The following is a 26,482-nucleotide window of genomic DNA, read 5'->3' as shown; positions in this document are numbered from 1 at the left end:
GACCCAGGGGAGAAGATCCAGAGGACAAGGTCATGTGGAACCAAGGCAGAGAGTGGCCGGATACAACTGCAAGCCTCCAGAGAGGACCGAGTGTGAGTGCAGACTTCCATCCTCAGAACTAGGAGAAATACCTTGCTTGTTTTTAAAACACCCAGTTGTGGGACTTTGTTCCATCTTCCCCCCTTCCCCCAGTAAACTAATACATACTTCAATAAACTTAATATTGATTTCTTTTTGGTGGTACTAGGATTTGAACCCATGGCTTCATGCTTACTAGGCAGGTGCTGCCTCTAGCCCTGATTTTTTTTATTTTTTAAGTTGGAGAAAACCTTAGAAATGCAAGGTTAAATAAAAAAGCAAGTTCTGAGCCACTGCAGTACACTGAGCTCCATAGACAGTGCCAGGAGAAATGAGAACAAGATGGGCACTGGGCAACTCTGTGCCTCACGTCTAAACATGGGCAAAGCAAATCCTAAAAAGCCCACTTGCAAAATGTCATCATACGTATCTTTGTGCAACTTGCCAGAAAGAGTATAGGAAGACACAGCCAGAGTCTGGTCAGCTTCTCAGAGTTTTCTAAGAAGTGCTCAGATGTGGGCAACCATGTCTGCTAAAGAGGAAGAGAAGTTTGAAGAGACAGTAAAGATGAGTATGGCCCGTTATGAAAGAGAAACGAAAACCTATACCCCTCCTAAAGAGGAAACAAAAAAGTAGTTCAAGGATCTCAGCGCACCCAAGAGGCCTCCCTCCTTCAGCCTTCTCGTTCTGTTCTGAGTATTGTCCAAGACTCACAGGACAAGCTGGGGAGTGCTGTAATCCCAGCACTCCCTGGAGGCTGAGGCAGGAGCACTTGTGTGTTCAAGGCCAGCCTGTGTTAGTTACATAGCAAGACCCTGCCTGGAGGAGGGGCTCAGGAGGTAGAGGGCCTGCCTAGCAAGCATGAAGCCCTGCCTTCAAACCCCAGTACCACCAAAGAAAAAAAACGCAAGAAAGAAAAGAGTGCTGCTATCGGCACTGGTGACTCACGCCTGTCATCCTAGCTACTGAGGAGGCAGAGATCAGGAAGATCACTGTTTGAAGCCAGCCTGGGCAAATAGTTCTTCAGACCCTATCTCAAAAACACCCACCACAAGGGGTGTGCCTCAAGGGGTAGAGTGCCTGCTTTGCATGCAGGAATCCCTGAGTTCAAATTCCAGTGCTCCCCCCAAAATAGAATTTATTAGAAAAAAAGCCATCACCAAAAAGGGCTGGTGGAGTAACTCAAGGTGGAGACCCTGAGTTCAAGACCCAGTACTGTAAAAGAAAGACAGAGAACTGCTAAGCTGAAGGAAAAATAGGAAAGGAAAGGCTATTTGAGAACAGGCAGGTCCTGCTCTGGTTATTCTGTGTTGTGTAGAACAGCAGGTCTCAGGCTTTGACTTACTCCATGTTATAAAGCAACGGTTTTGACCTAGGCTATTCCATTTTGAGGATAAATGCCACCTCAGAATGACTCTACATCTCTTTTACAAGCAACCAACCACCACGAGGCACAAACTGTTCAATAATTTATCTGTGCCAGTAAACAATTACAGCTGTAAATATATCAAATCATATATTAAAAAAAAAAACACATGAATTTGTCAATCACATCACCTGGGACTATAAAAGAAGGAGCATCCCCAAAGTTGAAAGATGCCAGACACACTAACCTGTTGTCATCTGATCATTCAACCATGGGCTGTGACCAGGAAAACTGCCACTGCACAGGACCTCTCCCTTTGTCCCCAGGCAAATCCTAGCTACTTGGGAGGCTGAGATCAGGAGGATTCTAGGATTACAGGTGTGGGCACTGGTACCTGGCTTTCCTTTCCTTTTTTCGTGGGACTGGAGTTTGAACTCAGAGCTTCAAGCTTTTCAACATGTGCTCTACTGCTTGAACCACTCCTCCAGGCCATTTTGTGCTGGTTGTTTTGGAGCTGGGGTCTTGTGAACTATTTGCCTAGGCTGGCCTTGAACGTTGATCCTCCTGATCCCAGCCTCCCAAGTACCTAGGATTACAGGCGTGAGCCACCAGTGCCCAGCTGTTTCAGGATTTGGGGGTTTTTCTTTTTCTTTTTCTTTTTCTTTTGAGACAAGGTCTCATTATGTAGCCCAGGCTGGCCTTGAACTGGAGACCCCTTTTTGCCTCCACATGTAGAGTGCTGGGATTACAGGTGTGTACCACCTTGACCATAACCTTGCCTATTACAGTGTGGGGTTGTCAACTGCAAGGGAATTTCAAACTTTTTTTTTTTTTTTTTTTTTTTTTTTTTTTTTTTTTTTGGTGCTTTGAGACAGGGTCTTGCTATGTAGCTCAGACTGACTTCACATTGCAATCTTCCTGTTTCCCAAGTGCAAGAATTACAGGTGTGTACCACCACGCCAGCCTTTCAAACAAGTTCATGTCAAGTTCATGTCGGTGCACAGCACAAATTGGTTATATAAGGGGATAAGTTTTTTCATCTTCATTTGTCTCTGATGCTGTTTATATGAAACAATTATTGTTCTGTCAACTGAATACCACTCTGTAGTCATTAAAAAAATTGCAGCTGTTTTGTTGCAATTCTGAATGCTTTTAAGAAAAGCATATTTTTTTATTAAAAAACCATGTTGCTGAACAATGTATTCAGTGTGAAGTCTTTTATGTAAAAGTTTTAAGTGCTGCAAACAATGTTACTCAGTGTTCATAGACTTTGTATATGTCATAAGAGCCTGGAGGCACCACTGGCTGGAGCCCAGCCATTCCTGCTGGGTTGCCTGTGTGGAAGCCCAGAGAGAGCTGTGGGGTGCTGCCAGCTTCTGGATGCCCAGCTCACACTGGCCAACGCTTTGTGAGGTCTGGAAAGGCTACCCCGAGGAGGAGACAGATCCCTCATCCCCAGCCCCCTGTGGATGGCTAGGGGCTACCCAGATGGAGACAGCTGGGCATGGGCTGTGAGGCTCCAGGAAGCTGGGGGCCAGGCTGGAGCGCAGGTGAGGCCTGGCTGTTCACCCCTGCTTCTTATCTAGAAATGTCCCAGCTCTCCAGGGCTTCCCAGGGGCCACTCTGTCCAGGGGGATGATGGGTATCTTCCTCCTGATCAGTAGGGAGGCTGCAGTAGGGGAAAGGGATAAACTCCAATCTGAGATGGCCAGGACTCAGGTCCAGCAGGGCTGATGGCCAGGACTCAGGTCCAGAATAGCTGGAGAATAGATTCAAATATCTAAAGTATCCCAGCACTCGGGAAGCTGAGACAGGAAGATTTCAAGTTTGAGACCAGCCTGGAGTGACATAGCAAGAGTCTCTCTCTCTCTTTCTCCTCTCTCTCTCTTTCTCCTCTCTCTCTCTTTCTCTCTCTCTCTCTCTTCTTCCCTCCCTTCCTCCCTCCTCCCTTTCCCCCTCTCTCTTGTGAGGCCCTGAGTTCAAACCCCAGTAACACCAAAAAACCAAAAAAAAAAAGTTCACAGTGCCTGGGGTTAGGAGCCAGGCAAGCTGGGATGAGGGGTCTGTATGTACCCACAATTGACCTTGCCTCTCTGAGCTGGCTTCCTCACCTGTGAATAGTATGACCTCATAGGTTTGCCCTGAGGATGAAAAACAATATAACAAGAAGGTGAGTCACCTCTATGACCTTGCCGAGGATCACCAGGACCAAATGTGGGACTTCACCCTGGTTTACTCCTGACATTCCTATAAGCTAGGCACTTGTTATCACCTGATTTTACAGATGAGAAAACTGAGGGCAACAAAAGCTAGTCAGATGAGCACACACATCTGGTAAGTGGCCAAACTAGGATGTGGACTGAAGCTGTATGATGCCAGTACCCCTGAGCCAAGCTCCTTTGCTCTATTGTTTTATTGGTTTGTTTCAGGTTTATAGGTCTACACCCCCCTCACATCCTGGGTGGACTGGGAGCATCTCCAGATGAGCTCAGCCCCTGGCTGGTGGGAGGGGCTCAGAGAAGCTATGCTGTATGTGGTGTTCGGTGGTGGGACCCAGGTGTCTGGCACTTGGAGGGGACCCTAAACTTATATTTTCCAAGGCAGCAGTACCAAAGGGAGGCTGGGATGGTTTTAGCCCTCCAAATCCCACCAGGGTGCTCCCACAGGACCTAGTGCCTTGCTTGGCCATGCTGCTCTGAGACAGTTTGTGACCCCCTTGCAAAGAATCCATGCTCCCTACTCTTGGCTGGCAGGAAGACTTGTTCCAGCCCCAGGATGCAGGAGTCCCAGCTCTTGGGCTCTTCCCTGGGAGGAGTCCTAGTTCCCCTTTTCCTATAAGCTGGGAACTCAGCTCTCACTCCCTTTCTCTTCTAGATCCCAGCTCCCCAAGACTCAGGAGTCCTGACCCCCATCCAGAGGTGTGTGGACCCAGCTATGGCTTGCTTTCTGGCAAAAGTTGTGTGTGGGGTTGGCGATGCAGCTCTGGTAGGGCTCTTGCTTAGCATGTGCAAGGCCTGGATTTAACCAACGAAGCAGAAAAAAAAAAAAAAGCTATTGTGCACATCCCCTCCATCTCCACACTCTGTGGATGTCCTGCCATGGTTTGAAATCAAAAAGGAGGGAGAATTTGCACCACAGAAATTGGCAATTGATTATTCCTCTGTTTTCCCCATCCAGCCTGCTGTTAAGTATTTGCCAGGACCCACCCACCCTCTCTGTTCCACAGCCCGGGGAGCCCTGGTGTTTAAAGGAAGTAAGTCAGGACAAATCACAAGACCATGGCTGGGGCACCAAGAATGCCCAAGCTACATGGGGGCTGGTCCCTAGTCTCCTGATCTGGATCCTTCTCTCCATATCAAGACTTCTGTCCCTGGACTGGAACATGGTGCCCATCTCTGCCCAACGCAGGAACCGAGGACAAAGTTTGGAGCCCCATGGATTCAGCTGTCCCGGCTTCAGCGTCCTTGTTGGCAGCAAGGAATCAATAAAGAGCAAGACCTAACACCACACTCTGTCCACAGTCAAGTTCAGTGGACCCCAAACAAGGCAGGTGACCTCCCTGAACCTCAGCTCGCTCATCTGCGAAGTGGAGTAGTTGCAGTTCCTGCCTCCTCAGGATGTCAGGAAAGTACACAAGCTGTGCCTGCAAAAGAGGTTACTTAACAGAGTGCTTCACACGTCAGGTTCCTTGTTATAATAATTTCCTATCCCATCGGCCAGACGTGAGGAAAAACGAACTGACGTCTATGCTCAGCATATAATTTGCAACAGTAGGTACTCGATTGGTACTCCCGTCCGTAACAAGATGGGTCAGTGTTTCCAAGAGGGCGAAGGTGACTTTCCTTTCGCCCCACCTGCCCATTCCCACCACCAGGGGGCGCCCCGGCCCCTCCCACGGCACCGCCCCCTCACCTGTGCGGGCCGTGCACCTGGCGCCACCTCCGGAAGAGGGGACGGGGACCGCGGGGAGCTCGGAGGGAGCCCGGCGGCGGCGGGTGAGAGCCCAGGGGGCGCCAAGGGCGGGGCCCTCCGGCTTGGGTCAGGACTGAGCCGGGCAGGTCGGCGGAGGAGAATGAGAGGGAGCCGGGCGGGAGGGACGCCTGGGACTGTCGGGAAGCGGGGACACCGGCTTGACGGAAGGCGGTGCCGGATTTCGGACGGCCGGGCCTGGGGTCGGGGAGACCCCCTCCCCCCAGGTGCGGTCCTGGCCCGGGGCTTCGCGACACCTGGGGTCTGCGGACCTGGCTGCGCTTGGACACCTGGCGAAGGGAGGGGTGACAGGTGTGTGCGCGCCCGTTTCCGCGTGTGTAGGGGGCGGGGACCGTCGGGGGCTTGGAGCGGGTGAGCCCTGACGCCGGGCCCTCCTTCCTGAGCCCCCGAACCCCTGGTCCTGGGCGGTCCTCGGGGAGCGCAGGGCTCCCATCCCCAGGGGCGGGCCGGGAAGTAAACAGAAACCCGGAGCGGCGGCGCGCGGCCGGCACAACCTGTTACCTCGCCCTGCCCTGGGCCTAAGCCAGGGCCCAGGGAGACTGGGGGTCCGGGGGTGAGGGCTCCCGAGTCCCTAGGGGTGTGGGCAGCAATGCCTCGGATCTTGCTAAAAATAGAAGGCTGGACTGGGAATCCAAGAAGAAAGCCACTAAGAATGGGGACCTCCAGTCTGGAGGAGTGTGTCCTGCCATGAAAATGTGAGAGAAGGGGCTGTGCTTCTGGAATGGGCGAGAGTTGGATTTCTGGGAGCAAAGCGGTCAGGACATCTAAGTGCCCATTTGTGAGGGTCCTGCATTCTTGGGGAAGGAGCTGGATCTATCCCTGAGAGCCAAGTCCATAGGAAACAGGCTTCTGGGATTGTTGCCCAGATGGCAAGAGGCTGGGAGCCACACAGCTGGGCTCAGGGAAGGGGACTGTCAGGGAAGGGGACTGCAGTCCCAACGTGGTGAGATAAGGCTCCCTGGGGGCAGAGAAGGTCTGGCAGAAGCAGCTGATTTCCTTCTGCTCCCTGCCTCAGTCTACCCTAAGGACATTAACGGAGCTGGGTGGCCAACATAGATCATTAACCCTTCGTGGCCCAGGGAGGCCCTGGCTCCAGGACTGAGAGAGCCAGCTGTTGACCAGCAGGACAAAGCACGCGGGGCTGCAGGGTGACATGTCCTGTAAAGACCTGTCCCCATAGACGCTGCAGATGCCATGAACTCCCCAGAAGGACCAAGTTTCCGGTCGGGGCTGCTCTCCGGGGGCGCCTCCCCCAGCGGAGAGGAGGGCTTCTTCCCCTTTGTGCTGGAGCGGCGGGAGTCATTCCTGGGAGGGGGCCCAGGACCTGAAGAGTCCGAGGACCTGGCCCTGCAGCTGCAGCAGAAGGAGAAAGACCTGCTGCTGGCCGCTGAACTCGGCAAGATGCTTCTGGAGCGGAATGAGGAGCTGCAGCGGCAGCTGGAGACGCTGAGCGCCCAGCACTTGGAGCATGAAGAAGTGAGCTGGGCTCTGGGGCAGGTAGAGGGCAGGTGGGCCTGGGGTGGACAAGGGAAGGGAGCCAGGCAAGCAGAGGAGAAAGGAACATGGGGCAGTGTGCAGGAGGACAGGTGGGCAGGGAGATGCCTTTGGAACTGATCAGGTTGGGCTCAGTTTCCCTGTCAGTGTAGCCTCATAGTTAAAAATAAGGATTCTGGCCAGGCGCTGATGGCTGTCAGCTGTAATCCTACCTACTCAGGAGGTAGAGCTCAGGAGGATTGAAGTTCGAAGCCAGTCCAGGCAAATAGTTTGAGACCCTATCTCGAAAATATCCAACACACCAAAAAGGGCTGGCAGACTGGCTCAAGTGATAAGAGCACCTACCTAGCAACCATGAGACCCTGAATTCAAACCCTAGTACAATTAAAAAAAAATCTGAGCCAGGTATGGTGGTGCAGGCCTGTAATCCCAGCAATCTGGAAGTTGAAGCAGGATCATGAGTTCAAGGCCAACTTGGGCTACATCTGTCTAAAAATAAATTAATACATACATACATAAATAGGAATAGGAATTCTGGGCTGAGAATGGAGCTCAGCTGTAGAGCACTTGCCTATCACGTGCAAAGTTCTGGGTTCTATCAGCATTTGGGGGATGGGGAGGAGGAGAAAAAGAATTCTGAGGATAAGTCAAGACCTAGGTTCAGACCCCTGCCGGCTGTGTGACCCTGGGCAACCCGCTGGTCCTCTCTGGGTCTTGAGTCTAGCTCCTCAGCAGTGTAGAGTAGCTCCCTCCTATGCCAGACTCAGTGCTCTCTACATCGTCTTCATTTTTTCCTGCCCAACACTGGGAAGTAGGAGTAGTACTTCCTTCTCCCCAGGTTGTTCTTGTCCCCACACTCACCCTGGTGCTCACATCTGGACCCCTAAATACCCTGGTGTACCTGTGTTGCCAGTCCCCATTCCTGCTCTGAGCTGCCCTGAGTGGTGACACTATGTGGTATGGAGGTGCACACATGCTCACCCCACCTCTGCAAGCCTGTGGAATCTTCTATGCCAGGTTCCAAGTTCACCCCTTTCTCATGGTCGTTGCAGCCTTTGCACTGGCAGCCCCCACCCCACTGCCCCACGCCCTGCAGTGCCCACACCTTCCCCTCTGCCCTCCTGGAGCTCATTCTTAAAGGACAACCAGTGAATTTCAAATGCTACAATCAGATCATTTCACTCCTGGCCCCAAATCTCCCCCACAATTCCTCATCACACTTAGGATGAAACTGAAACTCCTCTCCACGGGCTGGGCTAAAAGTCCCCAAGAGACATCTGGCCTCCCTGACTTGTTAGCTACACCACTCCTCCTTTGACAGGACCTTTTTTTCAGTTCCTTAAATGACTCAAGCTTGCTCTCTCAGGGCCTCTGCACCTGCTATTCCTTAACAGCCCTCTCTCCCGGTTGGCTCCTGCTGGCCCTGGACAACTCAATCCAAACATTAACTAATTCTTGAAAAAGCCCCCACCCCACCCTGCTCCTTACTCTACATTGCTTCCCTGGGGTTGTTTCTTTTGGGAGGAGGGGTCTGGGGTTTTGAACTCAGGGCTTTGGGTTTACAAAGCAGGTTTTCTACTGCTGAACCATACCTTCAGCCCTCCATGGGGTTCTTCACAGCTGTGAAGAACTGTCCCTCTGAGATGACCTGGTTCAGGCATGTTGTGTCCATTTGCCTATGGCCCACTGAGTTCTAAGTTGTCGGAGGTGGTGAATTTGGTGGTCTCTCTTCACTCTTCATAGCCAGAGCCCAGGGCAGAAGGAGCTCAGGAAATGTTAGGTGGAAAGAAGGTGGAAGGTGGATGGATGTTGAGAGGGAAGCACAAGGGATGGGGCTTAGAGATATTAAGGAGACTTGCCCAGACCACTCAGCAGCAGCAACACCAAGCACTGTCCAGGACAATTGTATCCCAAGCCTGCTAGCTTCATCCTGGCACCGTGCTGCCCTGTCATATTTGGGTAAGAGTTTGGCTGCCTGGATTGGCCCAATTTACCGTGTGTCCTTGGACAAGCATTTAACCTCTCTGAGCCTGTTTCCTCATCTGCGGATGTTAACACTTCTCCCTCTAGTGGATTAAATGAAATAATGTAGGTAGAGCAACAGAACACCTGTCTGGAATACTCAATGCTATAATTATTATTGTAGCAACTGCGGTCATGATATCACCTGGCCCCACCCCTTCCTGCTTTGAGGGCCTGGAGAGAGCCCCCCGCCCCGCGCCCCGACTTGTCTGCTTCCCCAAGCTGGGTACCCGGGTGTGCCAAGTGCGTCCTCCGCCCTCCCCCCAGGTCGGACAGGTTTTGGGGAGGGCAGGCAGAGGCGTGAGTCCAGGGCGGAGCAGCCCAGAGTTAATTAGAAGGAGCTGAGGAGAGGGGCTGGGCAGAGGCCGGGCCCACAGAGCCCCCAGGACACCGCTGGTGTGCGGCGCCATGGGCCGGGGCTTAAATTCTGCCAGACTCAGGCGCCAAAAACGGCGCTTGCGTGCTCGCGTCCAGAAGCCCAGGCAGCAGCCAGAGGTGAGTGCACATCAGGGCATCCATTCCCACCCTCCACTCAGTGTCAGCCCCCTCTCTGGCTTGGGACCTTCTCTCTACCGCTCTTCCTCTGTCACCTTCCCTCTGTTCCTCTGGGTTTCGTGCTTTCTGCTTCCCTCCCTAACTCTTCAGCGCTCTCTCTCTCTCTCTCTCTCCCTCTCTCTATATATATCTCCCTCTCCCTCTCTCCCTCCTCCCCCCTGCCCGGGTGTCTGTCCCTCCATCCCAACCTCCGGGGCTGCTCCAATCTATGTCTCCCTCCTCTCTGGCCTCTGCCCCACCCCACAGCGGCTGCAGCAGGAGAATCACGAGCTCCGCAGGGGCCTGGCTGCCAGGGGCGCCGAGTGGGAGGCCAGGGCTGTGGAGCTGGAGGGGGACGTGGAGGCCCTGCGGGCTCAGCTGGGGGAACAGCGCTCAGAGCAGCAGGACAGCGGGCGCGAGCGTGCACGAGCCCTCAGCGAACTCAGCGAGCAAAACCTCCGGCTCAGCCAGCAGCTGGCCCAGGTGGGATGGTCCTGACCCTTGGAGAGGTGGGGGCTACCACATGGGTCCCCAGTGGGGGGCGGGTCAGTGGGTGCCTTGGCTTGGTGTTGAGGCCCAGGTCAGCTGAGGGTTCCACTGCTGGCTCCCCAAACCCAGGCCTCCCAGACTGAGCAAGAGCTTCAGCGTGAGCTGGACGCCCTTCGGGGGCAGTGCCAGGCGCAAGCCCTGGCGGGGGCAGAGCTGAGGACACGGCTGGAGAGTCTGCAGGCTGAGGTGAGTGGTGGCTGGGGCTGGAGCCTGGAGTTAGGGCTGGGGACCTGTCTGAGCCAGAAAGGCTCAGCGGGGGGGGGGGGGTCTCTGGGGCTGGCCCTTCCAACTTTGATACGTTTCTCCAGAACCAGATGCTGCAGAGCCGCAGGCAGGACCTGGAGACCCAAATCCGAGGCCTGCGTGAGGAGGTGGACAAAGGCCAGGGCAGGCTACAGACCACCCACGAGGAGTTGCTGCTGCTAAGGCGTGAGAGGAAGGAACACAGTCTGGAGGTAACCTGTGGGGCTGGAAGAGGGGACACCAGCTGGGCCCTTGGCAATAGCCTCGGAGCTTTCTGGGAGATGTGGTCAGAGCTGGATCACTGGGAGTGCAGCGGCTAGGCCAGCAGAGTATGGACGTTAGCCTGAGAGCAGCTGGGTGCCACAGAAGGCTGTGGAGCAGAGGAGGGACACTCGCAGAATGCATCAAAGCCTGGCAGCTTCAGGGACAGGACTGAGGCCAGAGCTCAGGCTAGAAATACCTGCCCGGCACCATGTTTGGGGCAGTGGAGATGGAGAAAAGGAATGAAAAGAGGGAGCTCTGATCTGATGTGTGAGGTTTCCAGAATTTATGCTGTGGGATCAGATTACCTGGATTCTTACCCAAATGCCCCTTCTTACTATTGTGAAGGTGTCTAGCCTCAGTTTCCCCACTTGTGAGTTGGAATAGTAATGGTACCCACTTCACAGGGATGTGGTGAGGGCGTGAGGCTCAGAAAGAAGGACTAATAACGCTAGATCAAAGTACTTTGTGAGGGTTAGAAGGTAGGCCAGGCAGGGGAGGGGACAGGCTCTGTAAGGTGACCTGATGGGGTGGGGCCGGGACAGGGTGATTCCTGGCACGCCCTGCCTTATAGATGAGGAAATTAGTGTCTGCCGAGGGGAAGTGCGCTGCCCAAATTGTCCTGCGATCCAAGACACGGAGAACCCGCCCCCACTGATGGGGTGGAGGGAGTAAGGGGGGTGCGGGGAGGGACGCGTGAGGTTGCCGGGCTCTCGGGCGCCCCCTATGGATTCGCCGCGGGGCGCAGGAGCCGGGCTTACAGCAGGTGCCCTCGGCCTGACCCTCTGCAGCTGGAACGCGCACGCTTCGAGGCTGGGGAGGCGCTGAGCGCACTTCGGAGGCTGCAGCGGCGGGTTTCGGAGCTGGAGGAGGAATCTCGTCTCCAAGACGCGGATGTGTCGTGCGCCTCGTTGCAGTCAGAGCTCGCTCACAGCCTAGACGGCGACCAGGGTCAGGATGCCAAGGCGTGCGGAGACGCCGAGGTTAGCTCGAGGCCCACCAGGCCCCTACCAGTGCCATCATGGAGAGGTACAGGCTCTGCCCCTCCTTCTTTTTCCACGAGATTCCACACAGCACTGTTCAATTCCTTTGACGTGCAGAGCACCTTGTCCCTGGAGGCAAAAGAAGTGTCCAGCTCCCAGCCTTCAGCCCAGGAGGAGAGCTTGGAGCCCCCCAAAAAGAGGGCACCCCTGAGCCCAGCGGAGACACTAGAGGAGAAGGAGGCAGAAGTATCCAGGCTGCAAGATGAGGTGAGGGAGGGGGCATGGCGCTGGATGCAGAGCTCTGGCAGACGTCCAGTTCTCCTTTCCATCTCAACTGCTCAGCCTTTGCCCACTAAGCCCCTTATACCTGGATTTCCCTCCATCTCAACGATCTTGCAGTCATGTTTCAAGAGCCAGCCTGCACATCCTCCGGGAAGATTTCCTGGGCTGCAACCCGTCCCCCTCCACACACACAAACCCATGCATCTCCCTGCATCCCTACTGCAGATTTATAGCCCCTCTTTTAGCTTTGTAGTACCCCACCCTGCACCAGCCTAGAATGTTTGTCGAGCAGGGAGGGGAGGGCGGGTAGAACCTGAGCCAGCCGGAAGCAGGGCTGCTTAGAAGGCCCAGAGGCCCATCTGCCTTGCTGGCCTCTCCCCTGCCGGCAGATCGCGCTGCAGCGGACAGAGCTGCAGACCCTGCGGGAGGAGCTGCAAAGGCAGAAGGAGCTTCGAGCGCAGGACGACCCGGAGGAGACCCTGAGGAGCGCACTCTCGGACCGGGATGAGGCCGTGAACAAGTGAGCCTCTCCCGTCCTTCACCACCACCCCAGGGAGCGATAGCACCCCAGAGTACTCATGTCCTTCTGGGTCCCCATTTCCCCTGCATGATATGGGTTATAATAATCTCCACCCGAGTAGGGGTGCTCAGGCCTCCTTGGTCTGTTAGAGGCTCCCCTCCCGCCGGGGCCCTTGAGTCCCCAGCACCCCAGGACCCGTTCTCCGCCCCTCTCTCCTACAGGACCCTGGAATTGTCTCTGGAGCTCAGCCGCGTCTCGCTGGAGCGGGACTCCCTGTCTCGCGAGCTGCTGCGCACGATCCGCCAGAAGGTGGCGCTCACGCAGGAGCTCGAGGCCTGGCAGGTGAGGGGCGGGGCCAGAGGAGGGGCGGGGCCTGGGCGGGGCCGGAGGGGCGAGGCCTGGGCGCAGCCGGCCCTCTGACCCGTCCCGCCTCCTCCCAGGACGACATGCAGGTGGTGATTGGTCAGCAGCTGCGCTCCCAGCGCCAGAAGGAGATGGGCGCCGCCGCGGCCCCGCGCCGCGCCACGACCCGCTTCTCACTGCGCCTGGGCCCTGGGCAGGCCGGCGGCTTCCTCAGCAACCTCTTCCGAAGGACTTGAGGACGGCCACCCTTGCCATTCCGGACTCACTTTCCTTTAATGGCCAATGGAGCGACAGGGCCTAGATGTCTTCCAAGTGGGGCTGGTGCCCTCCCCAGGAGGCTGGACGGGGCTCTTCAGGAGGGTCAGCTTTGGGGCAGGTGCCCCAGGTGGGTGGCGGGGACAGGCAAGGCAGAGTTGTCTGTTCTTCGAATCTGTGTAGGTCTATCTTTCCTAGGCACTAGGTCCTTGCTGTGGTCTACTCCAGGGTAGGGGTGGGGATGGGTATTTATGTGTCAAGATCAGCTAGAGTGATATATAAAGCACTACACCGACTTGGCCTTCATTCTTGGGAAGGAAGTGCATAGAAGAAAAGCTTGAAACTTTATTGTAAAAAATAATAAAACATAATCATAAAAAGAAAAAAGAATACAACCCCCTTCTGCTTGCTGGGGAAGGGCGTCAGATATCAGAAGGACAGAGAGAAGGCTCGGTAACCCAAGTTGGTGAAGACATCCACTCGGCAGCTGTTGCCCGCAGCAGTCAGGACCTGGGGACAAGAGAGTCATGACTGACCTGCCCAAAGGCACAGGCCTCCCGGGATTCCCAGGGCCCCTTTAAGACTCACCTTGCACTCGGGGGCCGCTGGCTGCTGGTTGAGGCTTAGGCTGAGCAGTCCTGGGGAAGAGCCAGGCACCTGAGCCTTGAGCTCCCCACTCAGTTGCCACTGATTGACACAGCGGCCCTGGCCTGCGGACAGAATCTGTGAAGGACAGGGAGGGAACTCACGGGTCAGGGATGGAAAGGGGAGCCAGGCAGGGGTGGCAGAAGCGAGACAGAGGGCCTCACCAGGTCCTGGTAGAAGGTGACATGTTTCTGTGGTGCCCGCATGGGGAAGATGGTGGTGGGAGTGGAGGATCGAAGGTGCCAGAGAGTGAGGGCTGGGCCACCTCCACAGACCTTGGCAGAAAGGCAAGAATCCCCAGCCACAATGAGCCATGGGCCCTCAGCTAAAGGGCCCAGAACTGTCACCCCAACACATACTCTGCCCAGCTCACCATCCAGTCTGAATCTGTTGCCAAACATCCAATCCAGCGGCCATTATGGGGCCTTGCACACTCCTGGGAGGGAGAAGGGCAGAGGTGAGGCCAGAGGGAGGGATGGGAGGATGTGACAGACAGCAGGAAGGTGGCTCATACCCTCACCTCGTGCTTATACACCTCGATGGTCTGGACCTCTTTGGCTGTGCGGAGATCTGTGGGTAAAAAAGCCACAAGGGTCCCAATGAGTCAGTCCCAGCCTCCCTCACTGCCCTGCCCTCCAACCAGCTATCCTCTTACCCCAAAGACGCACAGCCCCATCCTCGCCACCAGACAGCACCTCAGGGCTCCGTTCCCGCAGTGCCAGACAATGGATGTAGTCAGTGTGGCCCCGGAGGGCCCGCTGCAGGGAAAGGGAAAGGATTAGAGGGAGACTCAGGAAGCAAGCCTCCCCTTGGGATGACCTACCCTGGCTCCAGGACCCTGCTTACAGTGAAGGTCCCAGTTTCAAGGTCCATAGTGTGCAGCTGGCAATCTCCCCCAGCCAGAATGAGGGAATTCTCCTATAGAAGAAGAGAAAGCAGGGTGGGGCAGATAGTCAGTGTCAAATTCCCATAAAGAGAGAGCGAAGGACTAAGGTTTGGGCCAAGAGCTGTGGCAAAGGACTAAGACCTTGGGGGCGAGCAGCAAGGCATTGATCTCAGGCACTTCCAGGCTGGTCCTGGGGGAGGAAGAGAAGGTCAGTATTAGAGAGGCAGTACCCTCCCAACATGCCCTCACCCACAGAGCCCTGGCTCACCTGTATGGGGGCTGACGCCGCCACAGTTCCTTACAGCCCTTCATTGAGAAATGTACAGGGAAAAAAAAACAACAGGTGACCTCACAGGCTCTCTTCAGATGGGGCAGCCCAATCCTTCCCCAGGTCCTGGACTCCTTACCTTCTTAAGGATCTCTGCCCAAAGCCAGGCCTTCACCTCCCCATCCCCAGCACTGAGCAGCTGGCGATCAGTGGAGACCATGCTGTAGACAGGCCCATCATGGGCTAAAAGGAAACACAGAACCTGAATGAGCCCATCCTGCCCCTCCTCCAACCTGGAGCCTCCTAAGTCAGGCTCAACAGCTATACCCACCTTGGAAGGTCACCACAGGCTTCTTGCTTTCCTCTTTAGCCTCAGAACTCAAAGCAGCGGACAAGCTGAAAGAGAGAGGCAAGGACAAACCAGGGGTCAGAAGCAAGGTGCATCAGTCCCAGCAGGATCAAACACCAGCACTCACGGGTAGTGGGGATCAAGGGCAGAGGGTACCTGAAGATGGCAATCTGCCCATAATTGTTGCCAGCCGCCAGGAACTTCCCACAGGGCGAGACACTCTGGGAGAAGATGGTCATGTGTAGCCGCTGCAGGGTCTGAAACACCTCTGTCTGTGGGGAGAGGCTGGATGAGGCCAGTCTGGGACCTTCACCCACAGATTCCTGTTTGCCTTCCCCGCCACAGGCCTGGCCTCCCACTACACAGACTTCTCAGCCCTCTTTTGAGGTGGCCCCACACATAGGTACCTTCCCATGCAGTCCCAGAGGTGGCTCCAAGAAGAGGATGAGTGAGGAAAGACGAGTTGAGGCAGGGTGCCTAATAGAACTTTGAACAAGCACTGAGCCTCTCCCATCAGTTTCTCCAATGGTCAGATGGTGTTCACGGGACAATGTCACGATTAGATGAAGTAATGTATATAAAGAGCTTTGCACAGAAAGGGCTTAAGAAGTGGTCTTCCTGGCATGAATCAATACACTAGTTCAAAAGTAACTAAAACAAAAAGGTGCCTGCCTAGCAAGCACAAGTCCTCTGTTCAAGCCACCAGTGCCACACAAAAAAAAAAAAAAAAAGAAAAAAAAAATGGTTCTTGTGCCCAGTGGGGAGTGGGGATCAAGGCTCAGGCCTGCTGGCTGGTAGAGTGGTTCAAATGGTAGAGTACCTGCTTAGCAAGCATGAGGCCCTGAATTCAAGCCCCAGTACCGAAAAAAAAGAAAAAAAGAAAAAAAAAGACTCAAGTCTGTAAACTTAGTTGAGTGGAGGAAATCAGAAGGAAGGGTCGCAGTTCTGTTCGCCAAATCCCATCTCAACCCATAGTTGATCTCGGTGGCTTATATCTGTCATCCCAGTAAGGCAGAAAGCACAAATAGGAAGATAGAAAGTTCTATCTCAAAAATATCCAAAGCAAAAAGGGCGGGCGGTGTGGCTCAATTCGTAGAGCCTACCAAGGTGTTGAGCCTACTGGTTCAACACCGCCACTACCAACAAAAAAATTGGTTCTTGCACAATTATTATGTGTCAATTTTTTAAAAAGTGGTTCTATCATCCCAGCATAGAAAAACGTACTGATATTCACTCCTTATCCTCTGACTTTGATGTTAGGTCTGAAGATTCTTCTGGGTTACTCTCCCGCCCCTGATTCGAGTACAATTGCACCCACACGCCAGGGCTCTCGCGCTATTCCTTACCCACCGGGTCCTAGCCACGTATGAGACTACAAACCCCAGAAAGCACCGCGCACGCACCCTGCTCACCTGACCCAGAGGAACTGCGAGCGGTGAAGCGCGCTCCATCTCCAGAACTACAAGTCCCAGGATGCTCCGCGTGCAACTCAGCTTCACGACTGAGGACGTGCAGGCGAGCGGCTCCTCTTCGCGGCTCCCCAGAAACTCTAAACTGCCGGCCGGCCCGGCGCAAAGGCGATCGCTACGTGCTGTCCGCACCCCAGGAACCGAAGAGAGAGCCGTGAAACTCTCTTACTCTAAGAAGTGCTGCCCGTGGCTGCCCCACTACGTCGGATCCCCTCCCCCATCCCGCCGAGCAATCCCGCCTTCCAGCCGCGCGCCGCTGGGGTTCCGTGCCTGCGCAGAACATAATCACTGCGTGCCCTGGAGCCCCGCCTCTCACGTTGGGCCACGCCCCCACAGGCCACGCCCCCGACGGCCGATTCCCACCCCTCTATCCGCCAGACCCCATACACTAATGATCTTGCAGCAGCCCCTGGAACGAGGCCCCCCGGGTCGGGCCCTGCGCGACCCGCGGGCTGCCTCATGGGCAGCTCGGGGCCTGGACGCCAGGTGCGTGTGGGGGCCCTGGGTGGGCCCGACTAAGGGACGCAAGAGCTTTGGCTGGCGACTCAGAACTGATCTGCAGAATAACACTGGGTGGGGCAAACCGCGGGGCTTGGGCTTGAGTTGAAGTCCAGGCTGAAGCTGGGAGCTCAGGGTCGAGACTTCTGAGATAGGCTGTTGGATAGCCCGGGGAGGAGGTGACTTAAGGAGGTACTGAGACAGGACTGGGCTGGGGTTCCTGTGGCTCACTCTGCAGGCTCAGGTGGGCAGATCCTTGGGAAGGGGCCAAGAAGGTGGTGTGCACCTGGCTCTCTCTTTTTCCCAGCTCCCCTCTGCGAGGAGCTGTGCCCATGAGCACCAAACGGCGCCTGGAGGAGGAGCAGTGAGTTTGAGGGCAGGGAGGGCTCACAAGATGTCACCTCTGGTCCCCATCAGGCTGCCTCCCCTCTCAATATCCCTGCCTGCCTTCCTTCCCATCTTTCCCCAGGGAGCCCTTGCGCAAGCAGTTCCTGTCCGAGGAGAACATGACCACCCACTTCTCTCGACTCAGCCTACATAATGACCACCCCTACTGCAGCCCCCCCATGGCTTTCCCTCCAGCCCTGCCCCCACTCAGGTAGGTACATCCATTGGCCTTCTAGAGAATCACACCCGTCCTCAAAGCCAGTCCTCATCAAGCCCTGCCTCATCAGGCTATTTTTAGCTTCCAGACTTCTGTGCTGTTTCCAATCTTGGCCCTGAGATCTGGACCTGGTGGGAGGTGGCTCTGCCAAGCCAGCCTTCATCCCCAAGCCTTGACTGTCATTTCCTCTACCAGGAGCCCTGGATCTGAGCTGCTGCTCTGGCGCTACCCTGGAAGCCTGATCCCTGAGGCCCTCCGGCTGCTGAGGCTGGGGGATATCCCCAACCCCCACTATCCTGCAACCCCAGCTGGAGATTCAGTGGAGCTCTGAGTGGTGATGGGCAGTGCCCCTCTCCACCTTCATCCCCACTACAGGAGAGCAGCAATCCCCACGAAGGCACTCGGTTGTCTCCAGAACCAGTATGGGAACCAGGACCCTCCCCCAAAAGAGGACACTGAGCTCAGTGGAGCCCTGGAGAGGAAGGGGCAGATGCATGGTATCCCCCCGAAGTTAATAAAGATTGCTGAGCAGTTGAACGCTTCAGTCTTGAACCCCAGGCCTCTGGGGAGGGTGGGGTGCTGGATGCCAGGGGTTTCTCCTCAAGATCTTCCCTGGAAAACGGTTAGGGCAGGCCAGGTCCTGGCAGTCTGGGCTCCAGGCATTGAGAATGTGTGAGTCAGAGCCTCACCCCCGCCCCCGCGGCTGACTGACTCACTGCCTCTCCAGCTCTGAGGAGTCAAGCTGGGGACCATGCCACACTCGAACCATTTAAAGTTAAAGATTCTTTTATTAATAAGTTCTCCCCTCTAAAGCTTCTCCCCCAAATAAATATCCCTTTCCCCCCTTTGGAGGCTGGGGGGTTCTTTATTTTAGGACCAGCCCTACTAGAGAGCCAGCCCCCTAGTGTCAAGAACAGGTCCCTAACCCCCAGGCTGAGACCCTGATGGTGGAATTTCAGTCCATCTGAGTGGGTGGGGCCCGCTGTTTTGTCAGCCAGGCCTCCAGGGCATCAGGGGAAGCAGAAGGCCCCCTCGTGCAAATACTGCAGTTTCTTGGTGTGGTCTGTGTAAGCCAGCATGAGGCTCCCTTTCTGTCCTGGAGCCAAAGACAGCAGTCAGACATCTTGGAAGGCTCCTATGGCCTGGTTCAGGGCTTGGAGGTGATTCACCACCCCCACCCCACCCCACCCCCTGTGGTTCGAAGAGCTCGGCCCTGGCTGTGTCTGGAAGGCAGGGGCTGGCTCCAGAATGAATGAATGAATGGTGAGTAGGCACAGTATGGTCACTCAGTCACTGGATCAGTGCCACACCTGGACATCCCTCTCCACCGGTCTCCTCTATGGGGGCTGCAAGAGAAGAGGTGGGGTCGTCATGAGCAGGGGAAATGTGGAGGAGTGAGTGGGGGGGCGGCCAGCAGCAGCGTACTTACTGGTAAACTTCTCTCTCCTGCGGCACCGTCTCCAGACCAGGAAGACAGAAAGTAGCGTCAACACCAGGCCCAGGCTCAGGGCTCCCCCCAAGATGGGCCAGAGCAGCCGGAAGGGGGCGGGAGGTGCCGTAGCGCCTAAGGGCCAGGACTCCAAGTCAGACCTCGCCCATCTCCACACCAGTCCGGCTCCCTACAATTGGGCCTCAAGCCTGCCCCCTCTGTGGCCCTCACTCTGATAGAAGCCCCTTCCCCACTCGCTCCTTCTCTCGATTAATTTCTCATATCCTAAGTCCTCTGCCCTCTTCTCCATCCACCCCAACCCTTTTCTCCCTTCTGGGGTCCACTCACAGCCCAGGCAGAAGTCGCTGTGCGGTCGCGCCGGGCACGACGCGCAGTCCATACACTTGTCGAGGTCCGCACTCCATGAGCTGCCGCGAGAGCAAGGGCCGGTGCCTGGGGAAGGGGCCGCGGGTCAGAGGCTGGGGGCAGGGCGCGGCTATTCTGGGGGCTGAGGTCAGGGTCGGTCGGCTCGAATAACGTGAGTCACCGGCGCCCCCTCCTCCAAGCATTCCTCACAGGTGACCGAACAGCCTGACCGGGACACGGCAGTGCAGGGGGAGCGTGTGGCGCGGAACTTGAGGGGGGGGGGTCAGGTCCCCACAACTCCCCCCGCCGCCAGCGGGTGACTCACTCCTGGGCACGGGGCCCGACCCCGGTACCTCCCCCTGCATAGCTGGGCACTGAAGTCACCGGATGGAAGGGGGCACCCCGCATGGTATAGAGGACACAGACCCCCATGCTTCTCGACACCCCTCCGCGACTCTTGGATCCCTGGGGCTAGGCAGACCCCCGTACAGACCAGGCTGGGGGCGTGCCCCCTTACCAGACGAAACATCCTGCTCTCAAACTTCCTCTCTCTAGTTTTGGTACTGACTTTGGGGACAAAAGACCCCCAATTGGACAGGTAGAGACCTGAGGCCCGGACAGCGGATGAAGCATGGAATAGGACTTTCCCATTTCACCAGGAATCAGGGGGTCTGAAGAAGACTCCTGATTCCAGACCCCTACTTACGTCCGCCCGGTTCCCCAGTTCCGCCCGGTCCTCCAGGCCCCCAATCGAGGCTCCCGACCCCCGGCCCGGGGTACCCGGCTCCCGCATACCTGGCGCCTGCTCCCCGCTCGCGGCGCAAAGCAGCCCCAGCCCCAGCACGAGGAGCGGCAGCGGCGGGCGCAGGGAACCCGGAGCCATAGTGTGCGTTCCGCGGCCGCCACCGTCTGCTCTCGCAGCCAACCCCAACGCCACGACCCAGGACAGCTGCCCCGCCTCCGCCCCCGCCTTCCGGGGCGGAGTCCTCGCCTCTGCCCGCCCAGCCATGCGCTCCTGGACGCCGGGCCAGGCGCCGTCCGCTAAGTTCAGTCATTTGTTCACCAAGCAGTTCCCGCGCGCGCTCCAGAACCCGACCGGGCCCTCTCCTCAGGTCCAGAGAGTGTGGGATACGGGGAGTCTGCTATGACACAACCCATGCAGATATCATAATTGCAGCTTTCTTTTTTTTCTTTCCTCTATGTACCCCAGGATGGTCTTGAACATGCGATCTTCCCCCCTCAACTTCCGAGTAGCTGAGCTTACAGGCGCGCACCGTACAGCTTTCTTAAGGCCTTCGAAAGCACAATGACAACATAGAGGGCGCCGATGGCTCACGCCTGTAATCCTAGCTACTCGGGAGGCAGAGATCAGGAGTACTGGGGTTCCAAGCCAGCCTGAGCAAATAGTGTCAGCAGCCCTATCTTGAAAATACCCAACACAAAACAGGACTGGCGGAGTGGCTCAAGTGGTAAAGCGCCTGCCTAGCAAGCGTGAAGCCCTAAGTTCAAAACCCAGTACCGGAAAAAAAAAAATCAGTCCCACTACACAACTACAAAAAGTAAAATAATGCCAAGAGATTATGCGTCCCTTAATGTGTACCGACTAAGGTACGAATACTAAGCTGCAGGCTTCTTACCCCCATTTTGCAGAGTAGGAGACTGAGGTTCGGGAAGGTTGGGTGAGTTCTGGAGTTACAGTACCAGTGAGCGGCACCTGGGACGTCAGCCAGCCAGGGTCCCTGCACCTATCCAGCCGGTTGCAGGTGCTGCCTCCCAGTTCTCCAGCGTCCCCCGGACCAGGCTGAGAAGCGCGTTCGACTGCCAACGGGGCTGGGGTCTCTGCCCCTCCCTCAGGGAGGTGGTCCAGTGACGTCATTGCCTCTTTAAGACCCCCCGCCTCCGTCCCTATCCACGCACTCGGCCTACGGATCTCTCTGGTGTCTTTCGCAGGTGAGCTTGGGGCAAGAGTGCAAGTTGGAGGAGGGACGGACGCCTCGCGGAGCCAGGTGCAGGGGTCGTGGCGACGTGAATGGGAAATGGTGGGGAGAACTGGAGCTGCGCTCCTGGCCGCAGCCACCTGGGTCTACGAGTACCTGGGCTGTACCGAACCCAGCGCGCGATCGGGTCCTTCGGCGGCTCCAGAAGGGTTTAAACGCTCCTCCCCCTACCCTGGGACAAAGGCACCGAAACCCCGGGTACCCCTCCCCCACCGGCCTGGCCTCTCTGGGGTGGGGCTCCCCTCCCCCTCACCTGCGGGAACCGACCCTGCTGCTGGCGCCATTAAACCCCTCCCAGACGCGCCGTCCTAGGCAGCGGTGGCCGAGTGGGCCGCAGTGGCTGAGTCGGCTAGGGTGCCTTGGTACAGAAATGAGCCCTCTGTGTGTGGATAGGAAAGGGGACGAGGGCAGGGGCGCACACAGAGGGGCGAATCTCCCCTGAGATCATGAGCTCTGCCGCCTGGGTGCGAGGGCAAGTGAGAAGGGAGTCAAAAACTGGCCCTGGGCCACACTGCGAGGGGCACCAGTCTTTGATTTAAGCCTTGAGGGAAGAACTAAGGGGGGAGCCACAGCGGGGTCCTGAGCAGAGCTGGTTCCTGTGTGCCTCTAACACAAAGTGAGACCTGAAGGACACAGGTGCAAACCAGGAAGACCGTGGAGGAAGTGACAGAGCCCTGGGAGTTTAACTTCTCTTGAGGGAAGTTGTGTCCTGAGAGGACCCCACCATGACCTATGCTCTCAAATACGGAAGAATGTCCCCAACCTTGAAGGCACTGCTCTCTGACCCCAAGGGAGGGCCAAGGGTGCTTTGGAAAAGAAACTGCTTCTGGGTGAGAGGGTTTGTTTGCTGCCCCTCTAGGCCTGGGTGGTAGGCCACCTCTGTGGTGAAGAGGCCAGCTAGGGACTAAGATGAAACTAGTATCTACCTGATAGGGAGCAATGAGTTTGGACCTTGGGTGGTGGGAGGAAGCTGGAGATCTCCAGCCTGTGTTGAAAATGAGAAGTTTTGAGACTTAAACTCATGGCTCAGAACCAGACCACTGGGAAATTAGGCTGTTTTTCTATTCCTCTTTTTGCCACCTGATAAAATACACTGCCAAGTGGTCATGTCTGTGGACTGGCTTGGGCATCGACTTAATCCGGTTGCCTTTCATCTGCATCCAATCAGCCAGAATTGCCTGTTTATTCACTGTCCTAAGTCAGCACCTGTCATGTAACTAGGAAAACATTAATTAAATGCTTAGTTTGCCCATAAAAAATGAAACCCAGGGAATGTACATATATACCCTGTATTGCCGGACATGGTGACCGACTTCCAGGGTTCCTGTATAAGGGACTGAGGCAGCAACTCCTAACAATCCTCTGCATCTGTTTCTTGCAGTGCAGCTTCCTCACCATGGCTTCTTCTGGTCTGCAAATCCTGGGAGTCATCCTGACATTGCTGGGCTGGGTGAAGGCCCTGGTGTCCTGTGCCCTGCCCATGTGGAAGGTGACAGCTTTCATCGGTAACAGCATCGTTGTGGCCCAGGTCGTGTGGGAAGGGCTGTGGATGTCCTGTGTGGTACAGAGCACTGGCCAGATGCAGTGCAAGGTGTATGACTCCCTGCTGGCCCTGCCCCAAGACCTGCAGGCGGCACGAGCTCTCTGTGTCATCACCCTACTCGTGTCTCTGTTTGGCCTGCTGGTCTACCTTGCTGGTGCCAAGTGCACCACCTGTGTAGAGGACAAGGACTCCAAAGCCCGCCTGGTGCTCACCTCTGGGATCATCTTTGTCATCTCAGGAGTCCTGACCCTGATCCCTGTCTCCTGGACTGCCCACGCCATCATCCAGGACTTTTACAACCCCTTGGTGGCTGAAGCCCAAAAGCGGGAGCTGGGGGCCTCCCTCTACCTGGGTTGGGCTGCCTCAGGCCTTTTATTACTGGGCGGTGGGCTGCTATGCTGCACCTGCCCCTCTGGAGGGTCCCGGGGCCCCAGCCATTACATGGCCCGCTATTCGGCATCTGCCCCTCATTCCACTTCTCGGGGGCCCTCTGAGTACCCCACCAAGAATTACGTTTGATAAGGGTGGGGAGTGAGGGCTCCATTGGGCAGGGAGCCTTGGCCCCTGAGCTGGAGCCACTGAAAGATGGAGAGGGTACTGCCTGAAGCTCTGGAGTTGATTTTTACCTTTTCTTTTTTTATGGGGGAGGGTAAACTGTTTAAATCCATTTGATAACTGAATCAAGATGACAGACTCCCACCTATGTTAGTATTTCTCACCTTTGGATAATGGAGCCAAAGAAGTGATGCTTCTGGATCTTTCTTCACCCTGAGTCTCCACATCTTGGTAACCAAGTTGGAGCTGTGGAACCAGCTGAAGGCTGCTTGCTGTTCTGGCTTTTGTGATCACAAAGATGGCCTGTCCCAAGAGTTCCTGCTGCTGCTGGGGGGTTGGACTTCCCTAAACTTCCAAGGACAGCCACACCCCTTCCTGCTCAGGCCTGTCTTCTCAGCCCTTGAAGGGCAGGTGATAAGTTACCAAAGAATCATCCACTCTGTGTCTTCTTACCACTGGCTCCTGCACCTGGTTACCCCCTCCCTGAGTCAGGTCCCAGCTATGCTATATACCCCCCCCCCCACGCACACCACACACACACACACACACACACACACACACACACACACACACCCCTTCAACCTTGCACACTTGCCCATTCACCACCTACACTCACAAAGTTTTACTAAATAAAGATTTTTTTTTTTAATGTGCCTTTGGTGTTGCTGGGGGCTGAGTGCCCAGCCTAACTAGAGGAGAAGGTGGGCATAGGTTAATGATCCCTTGCCCTATGCCAGTCCTGGCAGACCGCATGACCTAAGTGAGATTGCCCACTGGGTAGGACCTGGAGCAGGCCTTGGCCCAGAGACACCTAGGGAGGCTGTTGACAGATCAGATGAAACCCAATTACAAATGCTTTTTATTCTTGCCTTACAAGTGGGGGAGCAGGGGCCTCTTGGACAGAGGTGGTGGTTGGGCCAGATGGAACCAGCTTCAGGGAATGGTCTGCTCTTTATTTTAGAGGCCAGTGGCTATTGCCCTTGGAGTAAGGGCAAGGGAAGGCTAAGGAAGAGGAGTGCTAGTTTGAGGGCAGAAGGAAGCAACAAGGGGGGGAGGGAGGGACAGCACCCAACAACTTTGGCCCTGTCTCAAGGTTGGGACCACTGAAGGCAGCTCAGCCAAGGCCTGGATAAGCTTTGTCAAAGAGGGAACGGATTGGGCAGGAGGGTTACAGTAGTGACAGGTAACAGGCTATACTGGAGGTTCCTGAAGAAAGCCACAGCCTCACACATAGTCCCTCTTGTCCAGGCCTGATGCTCCCGAGCGGGAGGGAATGGAGTAGCCCAGCCTAGGTCCATGGGGCCGCTCGATCTGGGGTGGGGGGCATGTGCAGCACAGCAGCCCCCCACCCAGCATAAGCAATGCAGCCGCTGCCCAGCCCAGGTAAAGGGAGGCCCCTAACTCCCGCTTGAGGGCCTCGGCCACCAGTGGGTTGTAGAAGTCCTGGATGATGGCGTGGGCTGTCCAGCAGACTGGGATGAGCACCAGGATGCCAGCAAGGAGGAGGACGACCCCTGCAGTGAGCACGATGCGGGCTTTGGCACCTTCATCCTCCACACATGTAGTGCACTGGGCGCCCGTGATGGCCACCAGCAGGCCAAGCAGGGCCAGCAGGAGGGCAACAACACACAGAGCTCGTGCAGCCTGCAGGTCCTGGGGTAGGGCCAGCAGGGAGTCATACACCTTGCACTGCATCTGGCCGGTGCTCTGTACCACACAGGACATCCACAGCCCTTCCCACACGACCTGGGCCACAACGATACTGTTGCCGATGAAAGCGGTCACTTTCCATAGGGGCAGGGCGCAGGAGACAAGGGTCCCTAGCCAGCCCAGCACAGCCAGGGTCATGCCCAGGAGTTCAAGGCCAGTTGAAGCCATCTGCCCTCAGGTTAGGTCTTCTCAACCCCGGGAAGACTGACTCAGAGTGGAAGTCAGAAGGACCAGATGAGGGGTCTTGGTGCCCAGTAGAAGATGGATCTGTTGTCCTCAGGTCAGGCCAGTCCTCACATCTGTGGGCCTTTCACAGGTGTGTGATACTTACTGAACACGAGCTGGTCTCCAGGTCTTCCTCAGTTGAGAGGCTGTGTCTTCTTGGGGACCTGTTGCCCATCAACACCTTGTAGTCACGTTCAAGGGGAGCTCACACAGCAGGGTCCCTGCAGACCTAGCATACGACTGGGGAGAGCCTGGTCCTGTCTTGGCTGGTGCTGCTTCTCGCTGAGCCTGTGCCACCTGGGGCCTCTGCCGGCACCTGCTGCAGGCTGGGTTTTAAGGCCCAGGCAGGGGAGGAGTGCAGTGCCCAGAGGCCATGATTGGATAGCAGGACCTGAGTCATGGGGAGGAGGGGTCTGGGGTAAGTGCAGTGGGGGAGCCATCAGGGTCAGTTGCGGGGGAGTACTGAGACCAGGCAGGGGCAAGGGAAGAACATTCTTGCTGGGAACCCAGGGATAAAGGCATGAAAAGACTGAGGACAATCTCAGGAATAGAGGAGGGGAGGAAGGGGGAGCCAAAAGGCAATGAATTGGCAGGGGACACAGAACAAGGCAGATGGGGCCTCGCCCTGAATCTGCCCCTTCCCCGATTATGCCGCCCTTGGCCCCATTTTGTGATGATGCAGGTGTAGTCTCCTTTCCTCCCCACCCCCACCCACCCGGGACTCTCTGGAATCTGATCTTTCTCCTGTCTCAGCTCAGTGGCCCTGGCAGCTCCCCAGGGAGGGGCCCCGCCCGCAAGGTTCCCCAGGCAACAGGTGCCTGGCGCCCAGCTCAGGTAGCATTGTCCTGGCAACGGCCTAGAAAACTACCCCCCCACACACATACACACACCCCTCTACCTCAGCTCAGGTGTGCCTGCCTTCCCCCCTCCCCCACCGAAACTGGTGTGGGAGGTGGGCACTGAGTTGAGCTACTGAAGGTCTCTAGAGGACAGGGGAT

General features: G+C 56.2%; 6 protein-coding genes and 1 long non-coding RNA gene across 13 annotated transcripts; 3 read left to right on the top strand and 4 right to left on the bottom strand.

Moving 5' to 3' along the window:
* Nucleotides 1-5,334: 5,334 nt before the first annotated feature.
* Nucleotides 5,335-13,925, top strand: Bicdl2 (BICD family like cargo adaptor 2). Of its 4 annotated transcripts, none has more exons than XM_020171892.2 (10): nucleotides 5,335-5,439; nucleotides 6,615-6,910; nucleotides 9,752-9,967; nucleotides 10,103-10,219; nucleotides 10,342-10,488; nucleotides 11,329-11,520; nucleotides 11,638-11,787; nucleotides 12,192-12,322; nucleotides 12,544-12,664; nucleotides 12,763-13,925. In XM_020171892.2, exons 2-10 carry the CDS (start codon nucleotides 6,629-6,631, stop codon nucleotides 12,919-12,921), a joined length of 1,515 nt encoding a protein of 504 aa, XP_020027481.1. In that variant the 5' UTR covers nucleotides 5,335-5,439; nucleotides 6,615-6,628; the 3' UTR covers nucleotides 12,922-13,925. The 4 variants fall into 4 exon arrangements, with proteins under 4 accessions (XP_020027481.1, XP_073916529.1, XP_073916530.1 ...); XM_074060428.1 differs by having other exon boundaries at nucleotides 5,415-5,439; nucleotides 6,450-6,910; XM_074060429.1 differs by lacking the exon at nucleotides 5,335-5,439 and adding an exon at nucleotides 5,493-5,725.
* Thoc6 (THO complex subunit 6) lies at nucleotides 13,247-16,782 on the bottom strand. 3 transcript variants are annotated; one of them, XM_074060431.1, is made up of 13 exons: nucleotides 16,492-16,782; nucleotides 15,245-15,360; nucleotides 15,071-15,135; nucleotides 14,879-14,982; nucleotides 14,740-14,777; nucleotides 14,613-14,661; nucleotides 14,432-14,503; nucleotides 14,241-14,343; nucleotides 14,106-14,155; nucleotides 13,959-14,021; nucleotides 13,750-13,860; nucleotides 13,529-13,663; nucleotides 13,247-13,450 (listed from the first exon to the last, which is right to left on the bottom strand). In XM_074060431.1, the coding sequence occupies exons 1-13, from the start codon at nucleotides 16,537-16,539 to the stop codon at nucleotides 13,370-13,372; spliced, it is 1,035 nt and encodes a 344-aa protein (XP_073916532.1). In that variant the 5' UTR covers nucleotides 16,540-16,782; the 3' UTR covers nucleotides 13,247-13,369. The 3 variants fall into 3 exon arrangements, with proteins under 3 accessions (XP_073916532.1, XP_020027469.1, XP_020027470.1); XM_020171880.2 differs by having other exon boundaries at nucleotides 16,501-16,780; XM_020171881.2 differs by lacking the exon at nucleotides 16,492-16,782 and adding an exon at nucleotides 15,496-16,461.
* Nucleotides 16,783-16,795: 13 nt separating this feature from the next.
* On the top strand, nucleotides 16,796-18,196 carry Hcfc1r1 (host cell factor C1 regulator 1). 2 transcript variants are annotated; one of them, XM_020171882.2, is made up of 4 exons: nucleotides 16,796-17,043; nucleotides 17,363-17,419; nucleotides 17,525-17,653; nucleotides 17,855-18,196. In XM_020171882.2, the coding sequence occupies exons 1-4, from the start codon at nucleotides 16,949-16,951 to the stop codon at nucleotides 17,988-17,990; spliced, it is 417 nt and encodes a 138-aa protein (XP_020027471.1). In that variant the 5' UTR covers nucleotides 16,796-16,948; the 3' UTR covers nucleotides 17,991-18,196. The 2 variants fall into 2 exon arrangements, with proteins under 2 accessions (XP_020027471.1, XP_020027472.1); XM_020171883.2 differs by lacking the exon at nucleotides 17,363-17,419.
* A 231-nt stretch (nucleotides 18,197-18,427) lies between these two features.
* Tnfrsf12a (TNF receptor superfamily member 12A) lies at nucleotides 18,428-20,408 on the bottom strand. The gene is made up of 4 exons (XM_020171884.2): nucleotides 20,250-20,408; nucleotides 19,437-19,541; nucleotides 19,089-19,223; nucleotides 18,428-19,005 (listed from the first exon to the last, which is right to left on the bottom strand). The coding sequence occupies exons 1-4, from the start codon at nucleotides 20,335-20,337 to the stop codon at nucleotides 18,950-18,952; spliced, it is 384 nt and encodes a 127-aa protein (XP_020027473.1). The 5' UTR covers nucleotides 20,338-20,408; the 3' UTR covers nucleotides 18,428-18,949.
* A 792-nt stretch (nucleotides 20,409-21,200) lies between these two features.
* On the top strand, nucleotides 21,201-23,824 carry Cldn6 (claudin 6). Its single transcript, XM_020171887.2, has 2 exons — nucleotides 21,201-21,404; nucleotides 22,833-23,824. Exon 2 carries the CDS (start codon nucleotides 22,848-22,850, stop codon nucleotides 23,511-23,513), a length of 666 nt encoding a protein of 221 aa, XP_020027476.2. The 5' UTR covers nucleotides 21,201-21,404; nucleotides 22,833-22,847; the 3' UTR covers nucleotides 23,514-23,824.
* Nucleotides 22,727-23,871, bottom strand: LOC141418528 (uncharacterized). The gene is made up of 2 exons (XR_012443156.1): nucleotides 23,714-23,871; nucleotides 22,727-23,005 (listed from the first exon to the last, which is right to left on the bottom strand). It is a non-coding gene; the product is annotated as an uncharacterized lncRNA (long non-coding RNA).
* A 247-nt stretch (nucleotides 23,872-24,118) lies between these two features.
* Nucleotides 24,119-25,808, bottom strand: Cldn9 (claudin 9). Its single transcript, XM_020171890.2, has one exon. It carries the CDS (start codon nucleotides 25,425-25,427, stop codon nucleotides 24,774-24,776), a length of 654 nt encoding a protein of 217 aa, XP_020027479.1. The 5' UTR covers nucleotides 25,428-25,808; the 3' UTR covers nucleotides 24,119-24,773.
* Between the last annotated feature and the right edge of the window lie 674 nt (nucleotides 25,809-26,482).

The sequence above is a fragment of the Castor canadensis genome, chromosome 17 (genome assembly GCF_047511655.1).
Source record: "Castor canadensis chromosome 17, mCasCan1.hap1v2, whole genome shotgun sequence".
Classification (NCBI taxonomy): Eukaryota; Metazoa; Chordata; class Mammalia; order Rodentia; family Castoridae; genus Castor; species Castor canadensis.
This window is presented reverse-complemented; position numbering and strand designations above follow the sequence as displayed.

Excerpts from the sequence above, each read along its gene's own strand:
- Bicdl2 (XM_020171892.2), top strand. The coding sequence starts at position 6,629 with ATGAACTCCCCAGAAGGACCAAGTTTCCGGTCGGGGCTGCTCTCCGGG. Across the intron at positions 11,788-12,191 it reads TATCCAGGCTGCAAGATGAG|ATCGCGCTGCAGCGGACAGA; the intron begins GTGAGGGAGGGG and ends CCCTGCCGGCAG. Across the intron at positions 12,665-12,762 it reads AGGAGCTCGAGGCCTGGCAG|GACGACATGCAGGTGGTGAT; the intron begins GTGAGGGGCGGG and ends GCCTCCTCCCAG.
- Thoc6 (XM_074060431.1), bottom strand. The coding sequence starts at position 16,539 with ATGGAGCGCGCTTCACCGCTCGCAGTTCCTCTGGGTCAGGTGAGCAGG. Across the intron at positions 15,136-15,244 it reads GGGCAGATTGCCATCTTCAG|CTTGTCCGCTGCTTTGAGTT; the intron begins GTACCCTCTGCC and ends TCTCTCTTTCAG. Across the intron at positions 14,778-14,878 it reads GGGCAGAGATCCTTAAGAAG|GGCTGTAAGGAACTGTGGCG; the intron begins GTAAGGAGTCCA and ends TTCTCAATGAAG.
- Cldn6 (XM_020171887.2), top strand. The coding sequence starts at position 22,848 with ATGGCTTCTTCTGGTCTGCAAATCCTGGGAGTCATCCTGACATTGCTG.
- Cldn9 (XM_020171890.2), bottom strand. The coding sequence starts at position 25,427 with ATGGCTTCAACTGGCCTTGAACTCCTGGGCATGACCCTGGCTGTGCTG.
- Hcfc1r1 (XM_020171882.2), top strand. The coding sequence starts at position 16,949 with ATGATCTTGCAGCAGCCCCTGGAACGAGGCCCCCCGGGTCGGGCCCTG. Across the intron at positions 17,420-17,524 it reads CGGCGCCTGGAGGAGGAGCA|GGAGCCCTTGCGCAAGCAGT; the intron begins GTGAGTTTGAGG and ends ATCTTTCCCCAG. Across the intron at positions 17,654-17,854 it reads CCAGCCCTGCCCCCACTCAG|GAGCCCTGGATCTGAGCTGC; the intron begins GTAGGTACATCC and ends TTCCTCTACCAG.
- Tnfrsf12a (XM_020171884.2), bottom strand. The coding sequence starts at position 20,337 with ATGGCTCCGGGTTCCCTGCGCCCGCCGCTGCCGCTCCTCGTGCTGGGG. Across the intron at positions 19,224-19,436 it reads CAGCGACTTCTGCCTGGGCT|GCGCTACGGCACCTCCCGCC; the intron begins GTGAGTGGACCC and ends CCTGGCCCTTAG. Across the intron at positions 19,006-19,088 it reads CAGGAGAGAGAAGTTTACCA|CCCCCATAGAGGAGACCGGT; the intron begins GTAAGTACGCTG and ends CTTCTCTTGCAG.